Below are 24,817 nucleotides of genomic sequence, written 5' to 3' on the forward strand. Positions count from 1 at the left end.
ATATTTTTGTAAGATCAGACTTAAAATTTCCCACTGTTTTTTTTTTTTTTGTTTTCTGATGTTAGGTTTCTATTAAACACGTATTGTCATTTGGTTTTAGTATAAGCAACTTGCACTGATTTTTTCCTTGTTGAGTCCCGTTCACTTTATTCCTAATGAAACAAGAATATTTTGTGATTGCTCTTTCAGCCAAAGTCTTTTTCCTGTGGAGATTTTAAAGACTGAAAGATGCATGCTTGCCAGCACTGTTCAAACTTTTTGAACTCTATTTATAAAAACCTTTGTTAGTTCTGGTGATGTTACATAGCACGGGGGAGCAGTTTACCGCCTTTGCGTCTTCCCCAGGCCTGGAACTCTGTTGCTCTTGTTTACGTACCAACTGAGCACGCTCACTGGCAACGGTTTTAAAACACGTTTGCTTATGAATAGGGTTGGTGTCAATATGGAAAACTCAGGAATGGAAAAAATTAGAAAATGAGCAGTGTTTTCACCTCTCTACCTTCTAAACTTCCTATGCTCTAGGTACTTGAACTCACCCAGTTTGGAACTTCAGTCTACGCAGTCCTGAGCCGAATCAGAGTTTTGTAAGCTCACTTTTCAGTGATTACAACCATTTCAAAACTGGAAACTTTACCCTAACTTCAAACTGTAAATCAGACACAGAAATCGCCTGCAGTAAAAGCGCGGTTAGCAGCATTCTAGATGAAGGGACCTGCCCAAGAAGAGAAACTGTATTGTTCTCCCTAATTCCAGACTGCCAGAATTTAGCTTTCAGTTGTATGTTTCAGGTGTTTAGGTATTTTAGGTTTCAAAGGAAAGCTTTTGAAAATATAAAAGCCTACATGCTAAAAATTATTATTTTTTTATTTTAGAAGCCACATACATGTGAAGCCATGACTTGCAATTTCTGTCTAGTTACGGTAAGCAACACTGCACTTCCACGCTTGCAGAATCCAAGTTTTGGAGCTCAAAAAAAAAAAAAAAAAAAAACCCAAACCCCTTGCTAGGGCTACGGGGAATTTTCTGAGGTGGAATAAGACCCGTCTGGCCTTTCTCCCGATTGGGACCGAGGCGAGAGGACCATGCCGTCGCCCTCCCGTGCAGAGGCCTCCCTACCTCTGGGAAGTTCACTCGCGTAACGCAGCCCCAACCACCTTGTGCTGCCCGCGATCCGCTCAAGGCGGGAGCGGGAGCGCCGAGACGTTACCGAGCGCGGCCCTGCTGCGGCCATTTTATCGTCTCGGGACTGGGGGTGGGGGGGAGCCGGGGCGCCTTGCCCGGGTTGCGGGCGGGACAGGGCCGGGCCGGGCCGGGCCGGGCCGGGGGCCCCCCCGCCGGGCAGTGCTAGCGAAGCGGCGGCGCGCCGTTCATGGGCGAGAGGGGCGGCAGCCGGGCGCGCCGCCTGTCGTCGCCCTGCCCGCGCGGTCGCCGGAGCCGCCGGCGGAGTCTCGAGCAGGCCCGTCTGCCCCGGCGGGCGCCATCGGCGACGGCTGGGCCCGGCCTGGCTCGCAACGGCCCGGGGGGCTGCCGGTGGCGGGCAGGGTGAGGGAGGAGCGGGCGCGCTGCCGCGTTTCCTGCCGCCCGCCCGCCGGCCGGCCGGAAGGCAGCGCGGCCCGGGCCGCGGTGCGTGCGGGCTGGGGAGCAGCAGAGGGACGGGCCTCGGCGGCGGCGCCGCCGCTGCGGGTCGCAGAGGCTTCCGCAGTGGGGGTGGGCGGCGGAGCGCGCAGGCCGGGGGAAGGGCCGGGCCCCGCCGCCTCGCTGGGCGATGGAGTGAGGCAGCCAGGCTCGGCAGCGGGAAGATGGCCGGTGGCGGCGGCGGCGGCGGCTGCAGAGACAGCTTGTTTCTGGAAGGTGCGTGCATGGCGGGGAGCGGGGAGCGCGGCCCGGCGGCTGCTTCTCCCTTCTGGCCACCAGCCAGGGGCACGGTGCGGCCCGGGGAGCGGGGGGAGGCGGGCGGGCGGGTGTGCGTGTGCCCCTCTGTGGGGGGAACGGCCCCCCCCCCAGGGGGGACGACGACCATGAGCGGTGGGGGAAGGGTGGCTGCTGCACGGGGAGCCTTGATTTGGCGGGGGTGGGGGGGAAGAGACCTGCTTTCGAGGGAGGGGTTAGTGCGGGCGGCTCGATTCCTTATTTATTTGATTTCTTTTTTTATTTTTTTTCTTTCTTTTAAACAAACGTCCGCTAGACTGTGAGAACGCGGTGTTTTCTTTGTGGGGGCAGAGCGGCGGGCTGGGAGTCGGGGTGGGTTGGTGGGGGGGGGGGGGGCGGCCAGGCAAGGTTAGCGCTAGGTGAGGCGGCCGGCGCGGGGCGGCCCCGGCCCGGCCCGTTCCGGCCGCCGCGGAGAGCGCTGCCCGGCGTGCGAAACGCCCCTCCGAAGCGCCGGGTAAAGGGAGCCCGGTGACCCGAGATGAATTTCGCTGGGGGTTTCGCTCGTACTGTTGCGTTACTGTGATGAGGATCGAGCGATCAGCTGTAGCTGAAAGGAACCTTGAGCGTTTATAAAACATTGAGTAAATGCGTGTTTGGGTTTATTTTTTATTTTTATTTTTTTGGCTGATGTGCTGCTTTTTTTTTTTGTCTCCGTAAAGCTCTTAATTATAATTTCTACTGAAATTCGAATGTATGTAACTGTTGAGCTTTTACAGTTTAACTGATAAAAATCTGCAAATGCAGTCTTGCAAAATTGCTCTAAGTGCATAGACATAGGCAAATAGTTTGCTAGATCCTTGCCGTTATGATTGTGAAGAAAAAAAATATACGGTAATGAAATAAATTACTCTTCACGAGTGGAGTTGTTCAAGTTGAGGATACCAGAGTTTTTGCACTGAAGAATTGGTAGCGCCTGTGTTATACAGAACATAGCTCTCGCAGGTTTCTGGGGATGTTGGGTTTTCTTCTTTATTGCTACAGGTTCTGGACTGAAAGTATTGCGTGAACAAAACACCAGTTGTCATTTTGAATAATTAATCTGAAATTCTGATGTTCAGAAACTGCTTCTGGTTAATAACTCATGTCACGTTACCTCCGCTCCGTCTTTAAATAGTGTGTAGTGGTGACATGTGAACACCTCCTTTTTTTTCCTGAACTCTCTGAGAATGAAATAGGGAGGTTTGTGCGTACTGCTACAAGAATGAGAAGTGTCAGGGTGAAGACTGTTTGCCGTCTTTTGTGTGCCCCTTGGCTGCACGCTGGTCAGGCAGGTGGCTAACAAAAGGTAGGTTTCATGTCTGTGCAGTGCACGCCTGGGTGCGGTACTCGCACGTTTTTTACTTTTGACATCTCTTCCCAAAGGTGGTATCAAACTCGACAGAGTTTTCCTTTAGTGTCTTTTGTTTCCCCATGATTTGGGGACGTGTTAATTTTAGGACTAATAACCCAATAAGAACCGAAGGAGTGTGAGAGTGAGCATGCGTGTGTGTGTGTGTTGGGAATCTTGTTGACAGAAACCTAATGTGGACAGTGGTGGCAAAAAGTTTTCGAGCTGAACCAAGTGAAAGTGGGGTGGTAGTCACGCAGCAGATCTAGTAAGAGCAGAGTAACTTTGTACTGATTTGAAGCAAAGGAAAAAGAAGGCTTTCAAATGTTATTTGAAAGGCTCTTTTAAGGGATGTTGACTTTATAGGAGAATATAAAGGCTCGGATGATGTATATGTGTTTTCCTTAGCAATCTGTAATCTGGAAACATGCAAGAGCTTATTGGATCAGCCTGGGATGTTAGAAGCACCATCATCGAAAGGTCTGACTTGAGACAAACGTGTGAGGGTCAGACTTGTGAAAAAAGTATAACGTGGACAAAAACAGGGATAAAAATGTTATGTAGAGTAGGAAATATGGCAGCTTGTACTGCAAGGTGAGGATTAATCTGTGAGCCTGGAGTTATATCCGTAGCTAGTACGAGTGTATTTCGCAGACTCTCTTGTAGTGCGTGTGTGAGCAAAAACTGAAAAGTTGTTTACTTGATATTTTTAAGAGTGTTATATTAAAGGCTGGTAGAAGGGAGGGGAAGAACAGAATTGCTCTAGCCGTTCCTGTCATTAATTTGCAAAACAAATGAGTTATGTACCAAATAGGTGCTAGTTCTGTTATTAAAACTGAATTCAATGTAATGGGAACTGTAATTTTAAAATATATACATATGTGTGTGTATATATTTACACAGAAGCTTTTGGTGCTCTCATGTTTATGTTGACTCTCAGTCAAACTTAAGATAAATATACAGTCAAAGTAATTGCTTGTAAGTATGTTAGTTTTTCAGATTTTTGGGTTTCATTTCCGATGTCCGTTAAAATACTGCTTTTCTCTCATTTAGTGTAACAGAAGTTACTGTTCAGAAATATGGTTGTCATTCTGTCATTAAAGTGCTTCCTTTTCATATTTTCATTTTATTCTCCAATAGAAACAAAATCGCCTTTCTGGAAAGAAAAGTGTTCCTTGAGTGATTTGTCTGTCTGGGGATGCTGTTCAACATAACTGTTCATACTAGTATTCAGTTATTGTCCAGTTCTACCTGTATGGCAGATAATGTGTCATCGTTTTGTATGCTGTATTGTGTAGATGGTCTTATGGGAAACGTGAGGAAGGTCCTTAGAGCTATGATGTCTGACCCTTTAAGGCTGTATTTGTTATCTTTCTGGAGCTTAAAGCATGTTGATACACGTTATACACATTGATATTATGACTGGCATGTTTACTTTTCTTGAAACATCAGGACTGTCAAAATACAGAAGACTTATGAAAGATACCATATTGTTAAACCTAGTCTGAATTTACTTTCCTCTGGTAAGGTTTCGAAGTAATGGACATAATATGCAGAAATTCGTGTTAACAAAGTACCCCTGTTGCATGGGAATTTTTTCCTGATTTGGGGGACTAGGGATTTAGTGAATAGAGATTTTTCCATCTACAGGAATTCCTGTGTTTTTACCTAAAATATAACACAATGACAGACATTTCTATTTGAATTTAGGATGAGGGACTGTTCAACACTTACTATAGGAGTGGAGAATGCTGGTGACCTTTATCCTTGTGAAAAGTGGTGGGTACTCTTGTTACAGTTTACCTCTTTGGATATTACTGAACAGCAAAGAGATTGTCATCTCCTTTTCAGTTTTAGATTTCAAGTTTCTCTTCTGTGATGTTAGTACAATAGATAGCAGGCACACTTTGAAGTATTCCTAAATGTGTGCATTTTCCAGAAGAAAGGAGAAACCTATTATCTCTTCCCGTTTTCTTTTCGCAATCTTCTGATGGTTACAGTAGTTGATGCTGAGAAAACTAATTTTGAAGTTTCTTTTTGAGGACCTCCTCTCTAAGGAATGTTGTCCGTCGCTACCTTCAGAGCTGCTGAGAGATTTTCCATGCAATCACTACAGGACTCAATTTTCATTCCGTTTACTTGGCTACAGGTTTGCTGATATAATAGTAATAGTGAAAACTGTTTGGACGACTCATTAGAAGCAGAAGAATTAGAATTGTCTGCCTGAGCACTCTGGAAGACTGCTCTGTTTTTTTTTTTTTTTTATTCAGCTCACATGTAAAGAATTGTCTTCGCAAAACTGAGGGCTGTGGGTTTCTGTATTTTCTTAAAGGCAGCTGAGATTCTGGAGTGGCACAGAAACACATAGTGTGTATATCTTAGTTTATAGAGGTAGAGGTTACCATTAAGAGTGATGGTCAGTCTCTCCTGCTTTTCATTGTTCGTCTTATTGAGAAACTCTCACACAAATAATAGGAAGGCAGAGTGGAGTTTGTATTCAGAGAGAACACTTGACAATTTTCCACCTGCTATGACTCATTATTTTTCTCTGAAAAGTGAAATTTAATTATTATTTATTTTAATTGTTTCTGAACCAGTGTCTGACACTTTTTTTATTTCCTATCGGAGATAAATATTAGGTTGGGACTGAGTGTGAGGGGAGTCTCAAGTATTATTCACCTTCCTCTATGTCTTTATCGTAATTCAAACTCGTTTACTTTATGCGACTGGATTCCTCTCTAGCCTCCATCAGTCCCTTCAGTGTCCAGATATGTTCTGTTCCTTCTGTCTTTTTGAGAGCAGTTTTTTATAAGCGAATAAGAAATGTATGACGCTTTCATGGCTCTGTTATCTTGTATGGGAGGCCTCATTCATCGTTTTCTGGCACTTGGATTTGGTAGTAAACACTACTACTTCGTCAGTAGGTTTTTTAGCCTTTTAATAGCTTAGAAGAAAACAAGTGAATTAGGAATGTTCCTAATGACATCCTTATACCCTTCTTTATTAAAAAAAAATATAAATATATATAGGTATATAAATATAACAATATTAGTAATAATATAAATAATAATGGCATCATACATGGCTTGATACATTTGCAAATGCATTGCTTGCACTAATACTTGTATAAAATCAGCCTATTTGGATTTTTTGATCTTTTGCTTCTGTTCTATGTACAAGAATAACGCACATAAAGGGTTGTTTATCGTTTCAACAACAGTTTTGGCTTTTGTGACTTGTTTCTGCAAGACGCTGCATGGATTTCAGTACTGTACTGCATTTCACCTTTTCTACAGAGTTTCAGCTGTGTCTGTAATTGAGACAACTGAGGGATGTGAAAGTGTTTTGTTTTGTAGCTAGTTCCATAATGTGAGACTGATGACCAGACGCTACTACCAGTCACTTTTAAATATTGCTGTATAAGAATAGGAGGTTTTTGTGAGTCATCTTTTGTTGTCATCTTGTCTTTTCCCATCCCACCAATTGCTTTTGAACCTTTTTTTTTTTTCAGAGGAGTAGAGATCTCAGAGATAAATAGCTAGAATTTTTGTGAAACTTGCTTGCGTTTATGCAACAGTGAAATCAAAATTAGAGCCCCTAAAGTGAAGGCATCAGTGTTTCCTAAGCCTGATTGAGTTTGTTGCTAACCTAGGAGAGCGTATGCATGCATGTGTGCGTGTGTCCTGGAGAAAGGAGTGGAAGAGTGTGCAGGACAGCTGAAGATACTCTAGGAGGCTGGGAGAAGAAGATTTTAAAAAAAAAAAAAAAAGGAGCTGTTGGGGCCCTTAAGGAGGCTGTAGAGATATAGGGGAGAAATTATTTGGGGTGGGAGGGAAGGGTCAACTGTAGGTTCTTTCTTGTTTTAAAAGGCACTTCCATTGGAGGAAAAGCAGATCGGACCCCTTGCCCCCCGCCTTTCCCTCCCCGCCCCCCCGCTTTTGCCACTGGTTTAGCACCTATTTAGTTCAAAATTGGATTTTTTTAGTAGTGGTGTTCTTACATAGGTTCATCTGTTTTGTGTTCTGTACTTGACTACATCTTACTTGAAGTTAATGATTTGCCTAATGCGTTAATTTTTCTCACTACCTGTATTCGTTATAGAATTAAACACAATGATAGTTTTATCTTGCACATTTAATTCTCGATAGTTTTATCTTGCACATTTAATTTTTAAAAGCATGGGTTTTCACATTTCCTCTTACTATCTGTGTTCAACAGCAGAGTGCCTGTAATATTTTCAGGTGAAGTTAATCTTAAGGAGCATTAACATCAGCTTTATACTGTGGTAAATTCAGAGTTGGTGTCCTGTGTTGGCCAAGTCAGTTTGCATGTTCTTAGTAGATGCTCAGCAGCTTGTGTTGTTGGATGTTGTACAACAAACAGAATTAGCTGGTTATCCATTTCCCTTACCCTTCTGAAATCTAAGATACGAAGTGTTTTTCATTCTGCTGCTGAGGCCAAGAAATTTCTTTTCCTTTAGGAAACGTGAAAAAGATAGTCAGTTATTTAAATAACTGTGTAATTTTTTTCATTCAATCATTGTCTAATCCTGTGACGCAAACATATGGGACGGAAGCTTTTTATGAGAGCTACTAACATGATGTAACTAGAACTTAGTAGCTCATTACTGCATACATATATTCCTGAAATGTGTTTTGAGTACTTTCAATGGAATATAGTAAATGTAAAGAAAGTTTATTTAATTTTCTTGTATGGTGAAATCTCCCTGCGCAAAACTGGGGATTGTGCCAAAGGGGATCCAGTCCCTGAATTGGAGTCTAGTATAAATCAGACTACAGAATGGGTAATGGCTATTTGGGTGTTGTAACTAACAGGAATGATTAAGAGCAGATAACTTTTGAGAAGTTGTTTTTTGTTTTTATCTATGGTGTAATGTCTGCTATGAGTTAAAGAAATAGCAGTTAGGAAATGCTGTCTCTTGAACAGCTTTTGTCTAATGTTCTGTGGAAAGAATTGTATTCTAATGATAGATGGAGGTATTTAGATGTTAAAATGATTGTTGTACAAACGTGAGTACTGATGTCTTGTAGTTAATGTACGCAAGTAATTTGTAGCTCACAGATTTCAAAGGTAAAATAATTCTTTCGAAATAAACTCCAGAAGAACAGTGAAATGATTTTGATAGGATACTTTCGTCTTGTACAGGGTAATGATAAATTGTGTGTACAGGTTTCTTAGAGCAGTGGACTGTATGAAATTGAGAAGTCACTGCTTTTTATCTTACGCTGCAAAACTCCATTTTGAATGTCAAGCTGCACGCCAACTATCTTTTAAGCTGTGCAGCCAAGAGAACCCGAATTATTAACTGGTTTGGGCACAGGGACTAGGAGAACGTTGTGAAGTCGCTGGAAGGGAGCGTTAGGTGCTGCAGCTGTGCTGCTCAGGGCGGGCGGGGGGGGGGGGCCTCCCCAGTGTTGTGCCTCTGTTCCCCTCTGCCCCCAGCGCATCGTGGGTCCTGGTCTGTCCACCAACCCAGGCCTTGCCAGTCTTTTGCCAAAAGATTGAACTTAGTGGGCGCGTTCTTGCCAGGTTGGCAGTTCGCCAAAATGTGGGTTGTGTTTGTTCAGTGAAGGGTGAGCAAAAGAGCTAGGACAGTGGGGTTGGACTGGGGACGGCAGGCGGACTTCTCGGTGTGAGAGGAGTAGGACATCCCCCATTCACCTTTCCGGTGAGTTGTTAGGTCAGTTTAAGCTGTAATGTGTAACTTAGACTTCAGAATAAATACTCTTGTGAAACTGCAGCTTTACTCTGCCCAGGGAAACTCAGTTGTTTTAAACAGTAGGTTAGCTTCTGTGCAGAGCTGCTTCATAGTGAAGATTGGAGAAAATAATTAGCAGGCTGTGGTTATTCTTCTCAGGTTGGTCAGCAGGCCTTTAAAAATTTTTTTTTTAACAGGTGAGTACTCTTAAGTGCTGCAGGAAGCAAGGGAACATTTTGGAGTGCTTATCGCAGTAATTCCCATGAAAGAATAATTTGGAGTGGAAGACATTGAATTTGGGGTAACTTATGCTGGGTGATTCTTGACTGGTTACCTAAAGAGCAGTGATGGATCAGAAACTTGGTGCAAACCCTCCTGTCACCCTCCCTGCCTTTCTCAGCATATAGGCTATAGCTACAGTGCACTCTCGCTGGCATTTTTTACAAGATTTGCCACAAAGTTGTTTTGGGAATAATAAACACGGATGATATTTTGCTGACAGAGTAAAACATAATGCTATATGGCATGATTAGTGTTAAACTTAGAAATCTATGTCTGCAAGAAACAGCTGCAAGAGTATTTGTTACTATCATGCAAATGTTTTTGTTCAGTGCCGTAGAGTTATTGCACAAAAATTCATACCTCTGATGTATTTTTGTTACTGTTGTAGGATATAATACTGTGTTTGTTTGGCCTGTCCAGTTTTAATGGCTCTTTTAGCAAAATATGAATATCCTGCTGATGACAGAATTTAATACAGCAGCCTAACAGAAAGGTTATTCAGAAGCCCATTAGATGAGAATTTGAATTATGCAGTGGATGTTAGGTTTCATATCTACAATTGTCTTTGTAATTTCTAAGCTCATTTCTTCTGGGAACACTTACTGTAGACCATTGTAATTTTATTTCTACCAGACTTTACTGCTCAAGAGGCAGGATCACCTACAATTAAGAATAAACTTCCTCCAAAAAATGGACTTCTGGACTACTACGGTTCAGCTTCTTACGACTGTGTATTGTCGTAATGCAAATATGTAATAGCTGAATCTTTACCTGGTGGATAGCAGAAAATAATCTCTCTCACTCACATAATCAAAAAGTGCTTTGTCATCCAGCAGAATCGTTGTTAGATGGACAAGGCACTCTCCTTATTTGGAAGAAAGACTGCTCTGTGCCCTGTGATAGAAAGAACTGATAGAAACCCGGAACAAGTTTCATGGGTCTTGGTAGGTTTTTGATCAGGATAAGCATGGTTATCATATTTGGCTGAAGATGGCTGAAGCTCATCTCCAGCTGTAGGCTAAACTCTCAAAAGCTGAACGTTTTGTTTCAACTGTCTTTTGAATATGAGGCTTGCAATTGGGTGGAGTTCCAAAGCTAACATGTTATTTTGCAATTTTAAGTATTGTTTGACCAATAGTACTTCCTCATCCTCACTGCCTTTAAATATAATTACTCACTGAGAGTTTGCTTTTCCATGGATGTTAAAGTTCTCTTTTGACTCTTTAAAAATGAAGTCTGTTTACTGAATTTTATTATGCTGTGGTTTAGTCACAGTTGTCAGTGTTCCTGAAGCTCGTTGTTGTTACGTCTAGTGAAGTTTGATACTTCCGTTACAAAGATTCCTATGTTTTTAATATAATAATGTAGTTATACTCTATTGTTTTAAACTGCACCATTGCAACCATTAATGTATATTCTTTAAGACTAAATAGTGTGAACAAGCCAGAATCCCTTTCTGTACAGATGGTATGGAGAAAAGTGCAAATGTATCATTGTGTTGATTTTTTTTTTTGGGGGGGGGGGGGGTACTAATGGAGATTTTTTGTAGTAACTTTTTTGTAACAATTTTTGTACATATAATGGAAATAACCCTCTGTATTATGCTTTATGTTTAATTTTTCATCAAGTCTTTCTTATACCTCTGTGGGGTGGGATTCAGTAAAATTAAGATACCTAAATACAGGTGTGTAAGGTTCCAGTGTAGTCAGTGGAGCCTAGAGAGCTGTTTCGGTGATTAGTCAGCAGGTGTCTGCCCGGCTGGTCCTTGAACTCACTGCGTTGCCGATCCCTGACTGCATAGGGAGTTGAGGTATGTAGTGTATCTAGTGTGAGCAGGAGGCTGTGGTCTGTGTTTGTGCTACATTTCTCTGATTTTTTTCCCCGCTTAACAGACACAGTCCACTTGCTTTGTGATTGTATGTGTGCTTGCAGGTTCATTTTTAGCTTGGAACAGTCCCCATGTGTGAGACCATACTGTATGGCCATGCAAGTAATTCCACTAGCACAACTACGGGAGGGGGTTTTACAATATCTGAATGCTCTGTGCTGCTCAGAGTGACAGTCCTGCATCGCCTCCCTGGGACCGTACTCTCAACTGCTTTGCTTGACTCAGCATTGGCACTTACGTGACTGCATGGCAAGTTGGCTCGAGAAGCTAAACTGGCAGAAAACTAATCCTCCAAAAAAATCTCATTGGAGCTTATCTGTATTACTTTTCATATCACCAGTCTGATCCGGCTGACTGCCATCTTACAGGAGTATGAAAGCTAGCCAGTGTCACAAAGGATAGGGGAAAAACAGATCTTTGGCCTATACTGAAAGGCAGACGTGAATTTTTCTCTCAGAGTAGAGCTCAAATAACTCTTTTATGCTCTTTCCTTTCCCTGCTCACATTCTTCTGAGATTTGCATTTTGGTTTGACCAAATTCCTGAGTTTTTTCTTTGTTGTTGCTTTCTTTTTTTCTGAGTGTTCTTTGTTTTTCTATTTCAGGTAAATATTGACCAACTGACAGCATCAATGTCTTGCTTTTTTCTCCTTTAATTACTTTCCAAAGTTGCCTCTTCTGTTCTTCTTCTGTTATTTTCTTACAGAAGTCATGAACCTTTCTGGACTTCAATTTTTTTCTATGTTTTCATAGAGGAGATAATACTTATCCTAAATACTCTTGAAAAGTTTGCAGGACAAATCTACAAGTGTTAAATGATAGAAATTCTTTATTTTTGTCCACCTTTCGCTATGTGGATGCAGTACTCTTATTCAACATGAAGTTCCAATGATTGCACTAAAGGTGGTGCCCTTCTCGGTGTTGGTTGCCTAATTTCCAGGTACTTAGGTTCTTAATCTTTATGTAATTGTTTCAGCAGTTTCTAAAAATAGATTGTTCTTAGGTTGTGGCTGCTGTGTATTCAGTTGCACAAGCTTAGCTTTTTTTATGAAGATGGATCCTGCAGTTCATAAATAGGTCTGCCATCAGAAGTGTACAATTCAGATGCATAGTAAACTGTAAGGTTTCTTGCTGCATTTTGCTTAACTTATAAATTCTTCCAGTGTTCAGAATTTGAGATCAGATATGATTACCGTCATATCTGGCCATATTTGCCACAGAAATCACATTCTAGAATTTTTAGTCATACGGCATCTTCTTTAAAGTGACTTGTTAGCTTTATAGCCTTTTCACATTTGGGGAGTAAATTCACAGTTCATATATTGTCCCTAGTCTGTCCAAACCTTCTGTCCTCCAAATTTTCCTATAAAATATTAAAACTTTTTTCTTCCTTTCAGGATTTTGAGCATATGTCCAGTCTAGCAATACAGGTCTTACATAAATAGAGAATTAAACAAAGCCATACTAGTAGAGATGGAAACATCACTTGTTTGTTTGTTTTTTGCTTTTTTTTCTTCTCATCTATTCCTGGATTCTGCTTTTAAGATTATTTAAGTTATTTCACTTGTGCAGAAAGACTGAGTGGGTGGCAGACTTACTGAGAGAGAGAAAATAAGGAAAATGACTCTCAGGTAAATGATTTTGGAAGTGTTTGTGGTGATGGTGCAGTTGGCTTTGTTAAAGGTCTGCACCTATAACTAGTCACTGGTTTTTAGTTTTATTTTAGAATCACGTAGGTTGGAAGCTACATGATTGGTAGCTACCTGGTTGGATCATGTGGGTTGCAACCAACCCTACTGCCCAAAGCAAGCCCAATTGGAGCAGGTTACTCATGACCTTTTCCAGTCTCCATAACCTCTCAAGTCAACCTGGCCCAGTGCTTGACCACCCTCGTGGTACAAAGTATATAAATTCTTAAATTAAGTTGAAATTTCACGTGTTCCAAGTTGTGTCTGTTATGTCTTGTCCTTCTGTTGTGTACTTGTGAAGAGTCTAGCTTTGTCTTCTCTACACCCTCCCATTAGGTAGTCAAAGTCAGCAGTAAGGTCTCCCTCAGCCTTATCTTCTTAAGGCTGAACAAACCCAGCTCTTTCGGTCTTTCCTTGTATGTCCGAATGCTCCAACCCTCTGACCGTCTTGACAGCCTTCCACTGGACTTGCTCCAGTGTGTCAGTTTTTTTTTCATACTGGGGAGTCCAAAACTGGATGCAGTACTCCAGGTATGTGTCTCTGAGAAGCTGCCCTGGCCTCCAGCTTGGAGGGAGGCTAGGCTCTCCCTAGTCCCTAGGCTCTCCCTAGTTTGATACTGTGTCCAGACTTGCTGAGTGCACAGGGTCCCATCATCAAGGTGATTAATAAAGACCTTGAACTATATTGGCGCCAGTATTGATCCCTGAGGGATGCCACCAGCTGGATTTGTACTGATGGTCACCACCCTTTCACCTTGATGGTCTAACTAATATTCCACCCACCTTATTGTCCATTTATCCAGTCCATATCTCACCAGTCTGGATATAAGGACCCCACTGGAGACCATGCCAAAGGCCTTGCTGAAGTCAAGATATACAGCAACGATTGCTCTGCCCTTACCCGCAGCCAGCCCTCTCACTGTAGAATGCAGTCAGGTTAGTTGGGCATGATTTGCCTTTGGTAAAAAAAAAAAAAAAAAAAAGTTAGTTGTTCACCTGCTTGTTCTCTTGTAGCTGGAAATAGCTTCTTGGAGGATTTTATCGGTAACCTTTTCGGGGACAAATTAGCCTGTAGTTCCCCAGATCTTCCTTGTTGCCCTTCTTGAAGGTGGGTGTGATATTTTTCCAGTCATTGGGAACCTCTCCCAGTTGCCATGATGTTTCACAGATGACAGATGTCACCTAACAGTGACATTGGCGAGGTTCCTCACCACCCTCAGGTGCATGCTATCTTGTTCTATGGCCTTTGACGTTTCCAGTTGGCTTAAGTGTCCCTAGCTGTGTCTTTCTCAACAGTATTGCTGCGTTGCCACAGATTCTGCTAGTAGAGCTGTAGAACTGGGAGGTCAAAGGGCAGAATTTACCACTGAAATCTGAGGCAAAAAGAAAAAAAGGAAGCATTCAGTGCCTCAGCCTTTTCCATATCCTTTGTCGCTATATCCTCCTGCCTCGGTGAGCAGTGGGCCCACGTTTTCCTTAGCCTTCCTTTTGCTGCTGATGCACTTAAGCCCTGTTGAAGAACTTCTGCATTGCTTACTGATGTTATCACATCAGCAGCACCTTGGGGAATGCCTCTACTTCTCTGCTATGAGAGTCAGTGGAAGGGGCCAAGAAAGCATTAGTTGTCAGTCATGTGGCTACCACAGCTGTCTTACTAGGAAAAACCTTTAAGGAGATTGTAGAGAAAATGTTTACCATACTTCAGAACTATTTTCCTGTTATCTATTTCCATTAGTCCTCATTCTCAATACTTCTGAGATCAAGAAGTGAACAGGAAACATCAAGCACCCGTTCTCAAATGATCAGACTTTTGCAGCTCTGTGTTCTTGAGTCCAGCCATTTTGCACTGTATTCTGCACTATAAGCAACATCAACAGTGAAAATGAGAATCCTCAAGAAAAAGTGTGTTGCCTCTGAAAATGCAGATGCTTTTCATCTTTGGATTGCAGACTACAGACAAACGCTTTTTATTTGCAAATTCTTTTTGCCCAGCAGTAGATGCTCTGTATTTATCATTGATTGTCTCTTGACGTAATGTTCTTGAATGAGTATTTTGTCAGATACCTAAGAAATTAAATTGCCTTTATGTGTAAAAGAATGTCCGTACTTTGTATAAAGAGATATCCTAGAATTTACCAATGAACTTGCCTGCATGCTTCCTGTAGTCTCTCACTGTCAGCTTATGATAGCTCCCCACTTTCTGGAATTGGAAATCAGTTTGACAGCTTTTCTGCAGCAAATTTAGGGAGGAGAAAGATAAAGCATCTTCTAAACAGTAGATCTGTAAATCTTGACCTATAAATGTGGGTTAGGTTATAGTTCCATACAGATTTATTTGGTACCTGTAATGCCTGAAACAATCTCTATTCCTGGATGCCCCTTACTTCTGCTGTGCTGGCATAGCTGCAGTACTGTAGCATGATTGAACAGAGCAGGGAACTGATCTGGTTAAAAAAAATCTTGGTGATTTCTCCCTGCCCCTCAAGTTATTTTCAGCTGAATCAATTGCCTTCCCCAGGATTGCTCTTAGGTGAAGAAACAGCTGTGCTGACATATGCAGGGTGCAGGTCAGGAGAAAGAAGCAGCTTGTAGGAAGTGAGGGGTGCGTAAGCCAGTTCATACAGCTTTGCTTCAAAATGTAGAAATGCAGACTCACTGCCTTTAAACGACTGACATGGTAGAACTGATCATATCAAACCTAGAAGATCAAAAGCTATTTAGCCTAGAAGCCTACCTGACAGAATAATGAAACAATAGGGAAAATAAGGCAAATCAGATTTGTGAGTCCTTGTATCCTCTTAACAGTAAGATGTGACGACTCTAACTGACCAACAGATTAGAAAGCTGGGGTAAGAGTTTTTTTTTTTTTTTTCTTTAACACTGGTTTGCATGGATGAAGTGAATGATTATGAGTGCATTTAAATTAATTTGCCTTTTTCCTGAACGCCATGGTATCTGTGATAAGGTGATTGAAGCTGTAATGGTCTAAGCATTTATATGATGAAGCTCGTATAATTGACTCTTTCCTCAGTTATATTGGTCTGAAAAATGAAGTACCCGGAAGAAGTCCATAGGTTTGTTTGAGTTTTGTTTGTTTTTGTTTTTTTATATTGTCTTGTAACTAGGTGTTTTTACAGTTACACCAGCTGGTCTAGTAATAACGTATCTGTAGGTATATGCATCATCATTTGATACCTTTTCCTCATTACAAACTCTTCAGGATACTTTATTCCTGTAATATCAGCTCCTGTTAAAATGCTTGCAAACCTTTTATCAACAGTTTTATTGTATTTTTTGGGGTGGTCCTTTCTCGGAGACGGAAGGAAATGTAATCTCAGCAGACTGAAGACTTGTAAAAGCTTTGATGTGTTGAAATAGGAAACTTGAAGCTTGTAGTGTTATATTTGGGGGCGGGGGGGAAGGTTCTCCTGATAATCCAGTGATGCATCTGAAAAGTTGTTCTTCATGAGGGTAATAAATGCATCTACCCTCAAGTCCAGAACAATGATAAACAAGAAGACGTGTATTGTTCTGGTCACGTCAGCTTGGGAGTTATATAAAGACACCATATTGGAGGTGTAGAGCAAATGCATGCTACTTATTTAAAGAGACTTCAAAAGACCCCCAAAGTGCTGGCATAGCTAAGAGTATAGTGTAAGAGGAGATACTTGAATTAAAAAGTCGTCCTTCTTAAAGTGGAGGTTTTATCCAAATGAGGAAAATAGAGAAGAATAAAAATACTGGTGGATTAAACTTAAAAATATAATAAGACAGGCCAAAAAAAAAAAAAAGAGTTTGAACAACTCCAGAAAGGCATAAAAACTAATGATAAGTCTTTCTTCCAGCACAGCAGAAAAGTTTCTAGAGTACCTCTAGGGTCAGTAGACAGTCAGATTTTCAAAGGAGTCCTTGGAGAAGATAAGGTCACAGCTGAAAAACTAATGCATGTACTCTGAAGAAGCTTAAGGAGGTCTTCATGCCAGATTATTTCTTAACAGGGAATGTGATGGAGTCTGTGTCTCAAATTGAAGCATCAGAAGACTTTATAGTTCAGATACACCAAGCAACCAAGGACAACAGGATCAAATGGTGTTCATCCAAGAGTTGTAGAGGAGCTCAGGGATAAGAGAGCTATTGACTGCAGCATGTTACTTGTTGGTTAATATTGTCTTTCTGCTACAGATAGAGAAGATAGCTAATAAGGTACTAGATTTTTAAAAAGGGCCGTAGAGGTATTTGGGGAATTTCACATCAGTGAGTTTTATGACTATGCAACCCAAATGAGTGGAAATGATGAAGACCAGAATTAGCTTAATAGTTCCCTCTGTGAAGTCCTTTACCAAAGGCTCAGGGAAGCTAAGCTGCCATTGGATAAAACGGAAAACCCCATAAGGAGTAACTATGAACAGACAAAAACAGAGGGGGAGAACGGTCAATTTTGTTAATAGAAGAGTTAGCCAGTTGAATTTCACAAGGATCTATGTTAACGTTGGTGCAAATTTAAGGAAAGGGCTCAATAACGAGATCACAAAGTTTGCTGACATTGCAAACTTTACTTGGGTTAGTATAAATGGTGCTTACTGCAAAAATTGCAGGTGTAGGTAAGCGCAAAGTAATGCAAGTGAAAGAGTAGTAGGAAGGAGAAGGATCTGTCCTAATTTGTGTGTATGCATTGGCTCTACAGGTTCTTACCAATCATGAATGAGAAGATGGGATTGTAGTACATAGATTTATGAAAATGTCAAGGCAGTTCTCCATAGCAGTGAAAATAGCAAGTCCGGTCTTTGGGAATTATTAGGAAAGGAATAGAGAACAGAACAGAAAACGTCATGCTGTTCCTATAAAAATTCATGGCGCATCTACATCTTGGGTATTCCACGCTGTTGGGTTCCCCCCTTCTCCATCTCAAAAAGGATACGGTGCAACTACAAAAAGTTTGGAGATGAGTATTGAGGGTGATGTAATGGTATAAAATAGTTGCTACGTGAGGAAAAATTAAACTAAGATTTTTCAGGCTGGAAAAAAAGATTGACTGTGGAAGAGCACATCGGCACTCTTTAAAATCATGAGTGAATAGGGAGGGATTCCTTACTGTTGTCTACCATGGTATAAAAACCAGAGGAGTGGAGTACCAAATAGGATCAGCAGATGCCAAATTGAATCAGGACAGACAGGAGGAGATACTTATTCACACATTATAGAATTAAGCTGAGGTGCTATTTACTGCAGGATACTGTTGATTCCATAAAGTAATGTTGATTTTAAAAAAGCAATTGGGAGAAAAAAAGTCTAGCAAAGGCTATTAAAAACAAAAACGTTACCTCTGGCTCAGGTAGTCCTTGGTAGCTGCAAGCACCTGAAAGCTGAGGCTGTATGCGTAGTAAATATTGTTATACGTCCTATTTTTATACTTCTCCTAGATTTCTGTTGCTGGCCACCATATTTTTTTTTTCTAGCAACGCATAGGGTCACATTCATGATTTCTGAATGTATTTCCAGTTATGCAGAGAAAAGCGTAATGAGAGAAGACACAAACTGCACCAGAATCTAAGCTGCTGCTTAATCTGTCATATGGAATTTTTGTGAGGCAGCTCTTAGTTGCATTACTTAAGGCCTAGGTGAATAGTGCCTTGTCCTAATGAATGCTGTCTCCCTGTTCTGGATCTCTGTTGCTTAAGAGTACTTGCAATACCATCATATTGTAAGAAAAGCTCCACACTCTTGGATATTGCAGGAGATGGATCTGTGACCATTCTCAGGATGTCCATCTTTTTACTTAGTTTCACGGTTAGCATCAATTTCAGTTGACATCCGATGTTAATTCAGATCAGCATCAGATGTTGGATTATAAAAGGTATATTACCTTAAAATTGTATTTGGGACTTTTATAATCAGTTGTTTGTTTTGCATGGAAAAGTTAAGTCTATGTTTGGGTATTAGACTTTTAAACAATGAATGTGAGGAGTCTTTCTGCATGTGTGTACAGTTCGTGTCACCAAGGGAACGTTTAATTTAGAGGATGCTGCTAAAACAGTCAAAAACCTTGTAAAACTGCCTCGCTTCAGAATTTTTAATAATATAATAACCAGTTATATTAGTAATCAAGATGTTGATTGTATTTATTTAGGAAAATGAGTCATTACAGCATTGATAAACATTTAATTATCATTTGACAATGTAAGTTCACATCAATAAAGTAAATACCCAGGGAAAATATATACATATGGTTTATTACTCTAGTTTATGTTGATTAATAACTTGGCTTGAAATCAAGATTTATCTTAACTTATTCTCGTTTCAGCTTTGGATAGATCACAATCCAAGAGAGATGGAGGTTTTAAAAATAATTGGAGCTTTGATCATGCTGAAGAAAGTGAAGGAGACACAGAGAAAGAGTAAGGATGCTTTTATCTAGGATATTGAGCATATAAGTGGCTGTGTATAAAGACATACCGTTTTGTAATTTATTAATAAGCAACAATACATAACACTGTAAAAGCTTCAGCAATTAAGAAAAAATGATGTTGGAAAAAGTGATTATTTTAAACTAGTATTTCCATATAAAAATTGCATTATAGCGTAAATTTCGTTGAAACATGGGGTTTATAACATATGAGTACAATGATTTCAAGAAATGTTGTGATTATCTTCAGAGCTAAAGTGCAAGTCCAAGGAACACAAACAGTAAATATGTTAACCTGCAAAGTAAGGAAATGGAAGGGGTAGAGTGTCGAAACAATTTCAGTTTTTCCTTTTAGTGATGATACTGTTCATTACTTCACAGTTATGACAGAGGTGTTTCAGTAACTGTAGGCCTACATCAAGTGGAACTGAGCTGAAAAGGCTGCAGGTTTTTCTGCCTTGTGTTTATTTCACAGGATAGAGTTAAGACTGACTTTGTTCCCTAACAGTTTATTTCTTTACTTAACATGTTTGAATCTTTACTGAAACTTAAACCTGATGCGTGTGATTAGAATAAATACTATGTCCTTGTAACATTTTATTGTTACTGTCATGTTTTCTCAGTCTTAATGTTGTTCTTCTTAAAATTAATTTTATTTCTTTTAGAAATAAATACAAATTTCATGTAGGAAGAATGCACAGGAAACTAAGTATTTGAAGTCTGTATTTGAGTCATAATATAAAAATAATCCTTGTAGGATCTGCAGTTTGACCTCTCTAATAGTTTTAGGAGACCACCACAGAGTAGCATTTTTTTAGCAGTTACTGTTCTGCTGAACGCTGCGTGTAGGAGGGAGATAGAAAAGTAGTGGTTAAAGCAGAGAGCTCATTGAAGTATGAGGTAGGCATTAAGACCTCCTGTCAAAACAGAACTTTATCAGAATTGAAAACCACTTTTTAAAGGGTTCTCAAATTAAGAATGTTGTAGTTTTATTAAATTAAACATGCCTTTTTTATTGGCAGTTTTACATCTATTTCCGGCATATAGTCATATGTTTCAAGTGTAACGGCAGGTTAGGATTTGTTTTTCACTTGTCCTGAGAAATGAAAGTAGCATACGTTCATAAGCGTAATGATTTGTTTCTTCTAAAAATTTACTGCTATTTTCCAGCTGTCTCCAGATGATTTAAGAACACAGAATGAGAATAAGTATAGAGTGATGACGCTAGTATTTAAAAAAAAAAAAAAAAAAAAAGGGAAAAATCTTTGAAAAACTGATTATGGTACATGTTTTCTATAATGGTATCTAATTTGTAAGATAGTATTTCTCAGTGGTTGCTCGTTCCGTTCCATACTATTACAGTTTTCCTATAGTGACGACTTACATGAATAATGCTTATTTTATGCCTGTGAAGTGCACAGACTCTTGTATGCACATACAGATGAAGCAGCAGTTGAAAATTCTTAGGATTGTTTTAAACTGAAGTTGCCACCTTTTTTGTTTATCGATTTTTTTGATACCATTTCAGACAATTCCCCTCCTCCTCCTCCTCCTCTGCACCCTCCAAACAACTATCTGTTTTAAGCTGTGCATGTATTTATTTTTGGTAACGTTTCCTTTTTGTTCGCCTTAATGGCGTTGCAAGCTTCGTTTTTGAGCACATCCTTTAAATAATTTGCATATTCTGCTTTTCTGATACATTTTTGCTTTGTGTAAATATTGACAGATGGGAAATACCTTTTACCTTTTTTTTGACCTTTAGAAAATAATCAATTTGTTAATGAATCGTCCTTCCTTTGTCTCTGAATGTCATTTAGTCTTTTTATGAAGGGTCTCAACTTCACTCTATGTCATTGTTCCAAAAAACCCCTTTGATTTCTCCCCCACCCCCCAAAATATTCTGAGCATGGCTATGCAAGAAGTACGTTTTGAGGGGGATTTTTTTAGTTCTGTTTTTATTAGTTACGCTACGCTGATATTTATTAGCAAAGCCTGTAACTTACTGCATTTCTGCAGTAAAAAAACTACAAATCTTGAGCAGGCAAGCGGATCTGTGTCGTGCTTGTTCGTGGTGTTCTAGCATTGTAGTATCTGATCTTCGCACCGCGTTTTGCCCTATTAATGACAGGCACACAGTGGGTTTGTTTTGAACTGGCCTGAGAATAACATTTTGGCACTTAAAGAATAGGCTGTATTCTTATATTAATGACTAATAACCTGTGAGGTTTCTGTTAATGACTTGGTCAGTTGGTACCTGATATAAATTTGCTTGCAGCTCGTTGGAGTGTGATATCCATCATCAACATAAATTTAAGCTTTTGAGTCGTTTGTGGATAACGGTAGAAACATACTTTGTTCAATAGAGCTTTCTAATTAGGTATTGCACAGTTTTTATGTTTTTAAACTGTAAACAAATAAGTGAATAGAGATAAATAACAAGAATAGTTTTCTTGTTCAGTGCCTAAATTTAAATGCATAATTATGAACTCCTCCTTGGAAAGGACTGTCACTTACCTAAATTACTTAATCATATACGTGTATATCTAGTAGTGACTTTAACTTCATATTAGAACACAACCGTTTAAAATGCAAAATCTCCATCTGTAGTTCTCTCTGTTAAAAGTCATGAAGGCACGTCCTCCTCACAGCAGGACCACTGAGCACATTTCAGTAATTTAAAATGTTATTGTCTGTATGTGCGAGTGTGGTATAGTGGTATGGTTTTTTCCTATGTCTATATAAATTATATCCTTTAGGCTGGCAAGTGTAAGCATGTGATGTAAACATTACTCAGTTGCTATGTATTTTGCTGTCTGAAAAAGTAAACTTTTGGTACTGATGCATATATTTCGTGTTTCATAAAATCTAAAAATACTAGTTCTTTGAAAACATCCAATTCCCAAATAGTTTTCTAGTCATGTCATCTGACTTGCATCATTAGAGTTATTTTTGTTCAGTTTGATTTAGTGATTTTTTGTGTGTGTGTTTTGCTCCTTTGCTGTCTGTTGCCTTCTCTTTCCTCTCAGCCCCTCAAACGCCATTTGTTATAATGATTGCAGTATTGCGGTATCTTGAAGCACTAAAAGAATAAACACTGTACAAGGATGTATTGAAAGTAATCCTGATTTGTGTACAATCTGGAACTGGAGCTATAGAAGGAAAAAGAGTGTTGAGAGGTGAAACGATTTGTCTAGGCTAACACAGTATTGAATGCCAGAGCTGAAAATTTTAATACCCGTGAATAGTTTGGAAAGAAGTACATGCCTCCTCTATTCTCCTGTGTTTGTGACACTTTATAATTGGAAATTAGTGAGGATAATAATCCAGACCATGGTTGTTTTTACCCTTATGCAGCCAGAACTGTTGAGGTCTATAAATAAAATGAACAGTGTCAGGGTTGCTAATTGTTATTAACAAGAAACTTCCATTATTCTTCCCATATCCAAACCAGCTGTGTGCACATTCTTATCTGGAGAAGTTTCAGAGTGCAATTCTTACCCTAGGACTCAAGGACTTTTTTATTTGATGCATAGGTATCTGTATTACGTAAGAATAAATTGTAACATGAAGAGAAATCTTAAGCATGGAAGTTTTTAGGACATCAGAGTTAGAGGAAGAAGTACTGAGCGACTACATTGTATATCAAGAGCTTAAGTCGCTACCTGTGTTGCAGTCAACATGTCATACCTGCAGCTAAAAATGTTTCCACCTTCACCTCCGTCATTGCATCCCCCCACCGCAAGCTGGTAACTGTTTGCTTGGACCTGCTGGTAGAACTACATGTATCACTATTTAATTATTTACCTGAATGATCTTAATTAAAAAATCCCCAAAGCCAATTAAGAATTGGCTAAAATTTATATCATTTTATTGTCATGGATGATGCTGAGCAGGTGAAGAGAGTAGACTGGGAGCAAGAATGTGTTATTCTGGTAGCTAGATTAGGTTAACATGTATGATTATGGTCTTATTTTTAATACTTAAGATTATATGAGGATAACTGCCTGTTACTGAACAGAATATGCTTTCATATTATCATGAGTATTTTTAGGTGTCTTCTTTGAGATTATAATATTTAAGGATTACAGATATAGAAGTACCGAAGAAATGCATTTTAATGAGCAGCTGGAACCAATATAAATATACCATTTTAGGAAGGCATAGTTTGACAGTAATTGATATGTAATAATATTTAATATGTAAGTTCTCCCCCTGAAGCGTTGTGAAGTTTGGCAATTTTAAATTACATACTTCTGTTTATGAACAAAATAATATTATATTTTGTAGGTTTAATTTAGTATTTGATTCCATTTGTGCATAAGGTTTTATAGAATGTTTCAGAACAGTGCTGAAGGTTAACAGTATTTTCTATTTTGAGTTAATCATTCTTTTAATTTTTTTTTTTCTGAAATGATTTGTATACTTCAGGTAAACGTAATCTGTCTTGATCACTACATTGCCCGCTTTAATGTTTCTGTTGTTTTGGGGGCAGGCAGGTGATGTATATGTGATACACTTTAATTTAAAGAGGGAAGTAAAAAGAGCCCTACCTTGTATGTGTTAAAAATGTTTTGCTGGTGCTCTGTTGCATTACAACGTATCTACTTTTCTCTCCCGCACTTAACTGTCTAGTGAGGCAAATCTGCTCAGCATAGATGACAGTGATGGGCCCTTCAGTCCAAATGAAGAAAGAAAGGTAAGTGCTCTGTTTATCTGGAAGAGAAATGTATCTTTAAAATTTGTTAGATTCTTAAACGATGTTGTATAGTAACCTGTGCCGTACTGAAAATGAAAGTTTGTGTTGTTTGCAACATACGCTCAAGCTATTTGCATACCTCTGCTGTTTTTGCTGCTTACAGAGGTCTTGTTTGTTTGTGTTGTATTCTGAAAATATTAGCATGAATGGCTAGTTTTAAGTTTAAGCAATTACTATGTACACGTTTACATAAAAAATATACACGTTTACACGTTTATTTTTTAAAAAGTTTAAATAAAAAAGTACTTCCCAATTGGTTATTATGAAGGGAGTAATAGTTTTGCATGCATATACATATTTACTTACAGAAGGAGTGGATACATAGGCAAGAACTGTGCTTTTTGTATTTTTTGATGAGTGCTGAGATAGCTTGTTACTGCAATGACGCTTCATAGTATTTTGAAAATAATCATGTTTCGTATTGTAAGGAATCTTAGCAAAGAAGGGTGTTTGTTTGTACTGGATTAATAGGGAGTAAGCAATTTCAAAAATTAGACCAGAGTTGTTATATGCTTCTTGATTCTGCGGAACAGATACAAATTTGAGGGCCGTTATATGGGACACTTCCATGTTTACAAGGTGTTTCGCCACACACACTTTGTGTCTCCCACACTGTGTGGGATTGTGAGGCAAAGTGCATTGCAGTGGCAGCCTTTTTGAAAAGTTATATCGTTTTCTCTGCTCCTCTGATTTTCCGTTTGCTCTAACGATGCCATTCCTGTTACTCTGTCTCTGAAACGTGACTGGATGCAACTATGGTGTTACAGTATGCCGTGTTATGAAGCAGACTGGCTTTGTTACTTGTCTTTAACATCCCTATTTTTCTG

General features: G+C 39.7%; 1 protein-coding gene across 2 annotated transcripts in view; it reads left to right on the forward strand.

Annotated features, from left to right (window-relative positions):
- Positions 1-1,453: 1,453 nt before the first annotated feature.
- The window catches only part of SENP6 (SUMO specific peptidase 6), an 85,479-nt gene continuing 62,115 nt past the window's right edge, over positions 1,454-24,817 (forward strand). Inside the window, exons 1-3 of one of the 2 annotated variants that reach the window (XM_068937573.1) lie at positions 1,454-1,851; positions 19,133-19,226; positions 23,867-23,930. In XM_068937573.1, the coding sequence (XP_068793674.1) occupies positions 1,800-1,851; positions 19,133-19,226; positions 23,867-23,930 (210 nt within the window). In that variant the 5' untranslated portion in view covers positions 1,454-1,799. The remainder of the gene's footprint in view (positions 1,852-19,132; positions 19,227-23,866; positions 23,931-24,817) is intronic. The other variant, XM_068937572.1, reaches the window with a different exon arrangement.

The sequence above is a fragment of the Struthio camelus genome, chromosome 3 (genome assembly GCF_040807025.1).
Source record: "Struthio camelus isolate bStrCam1 chromosome 3, bStrCam1.hap1, whole genome shotgun sequence".
NCBI lineage: Eukaryota > Metazoa > Chordata > Aves > Struthioniformes > Struthionidae > Struthio > Struthio camelus.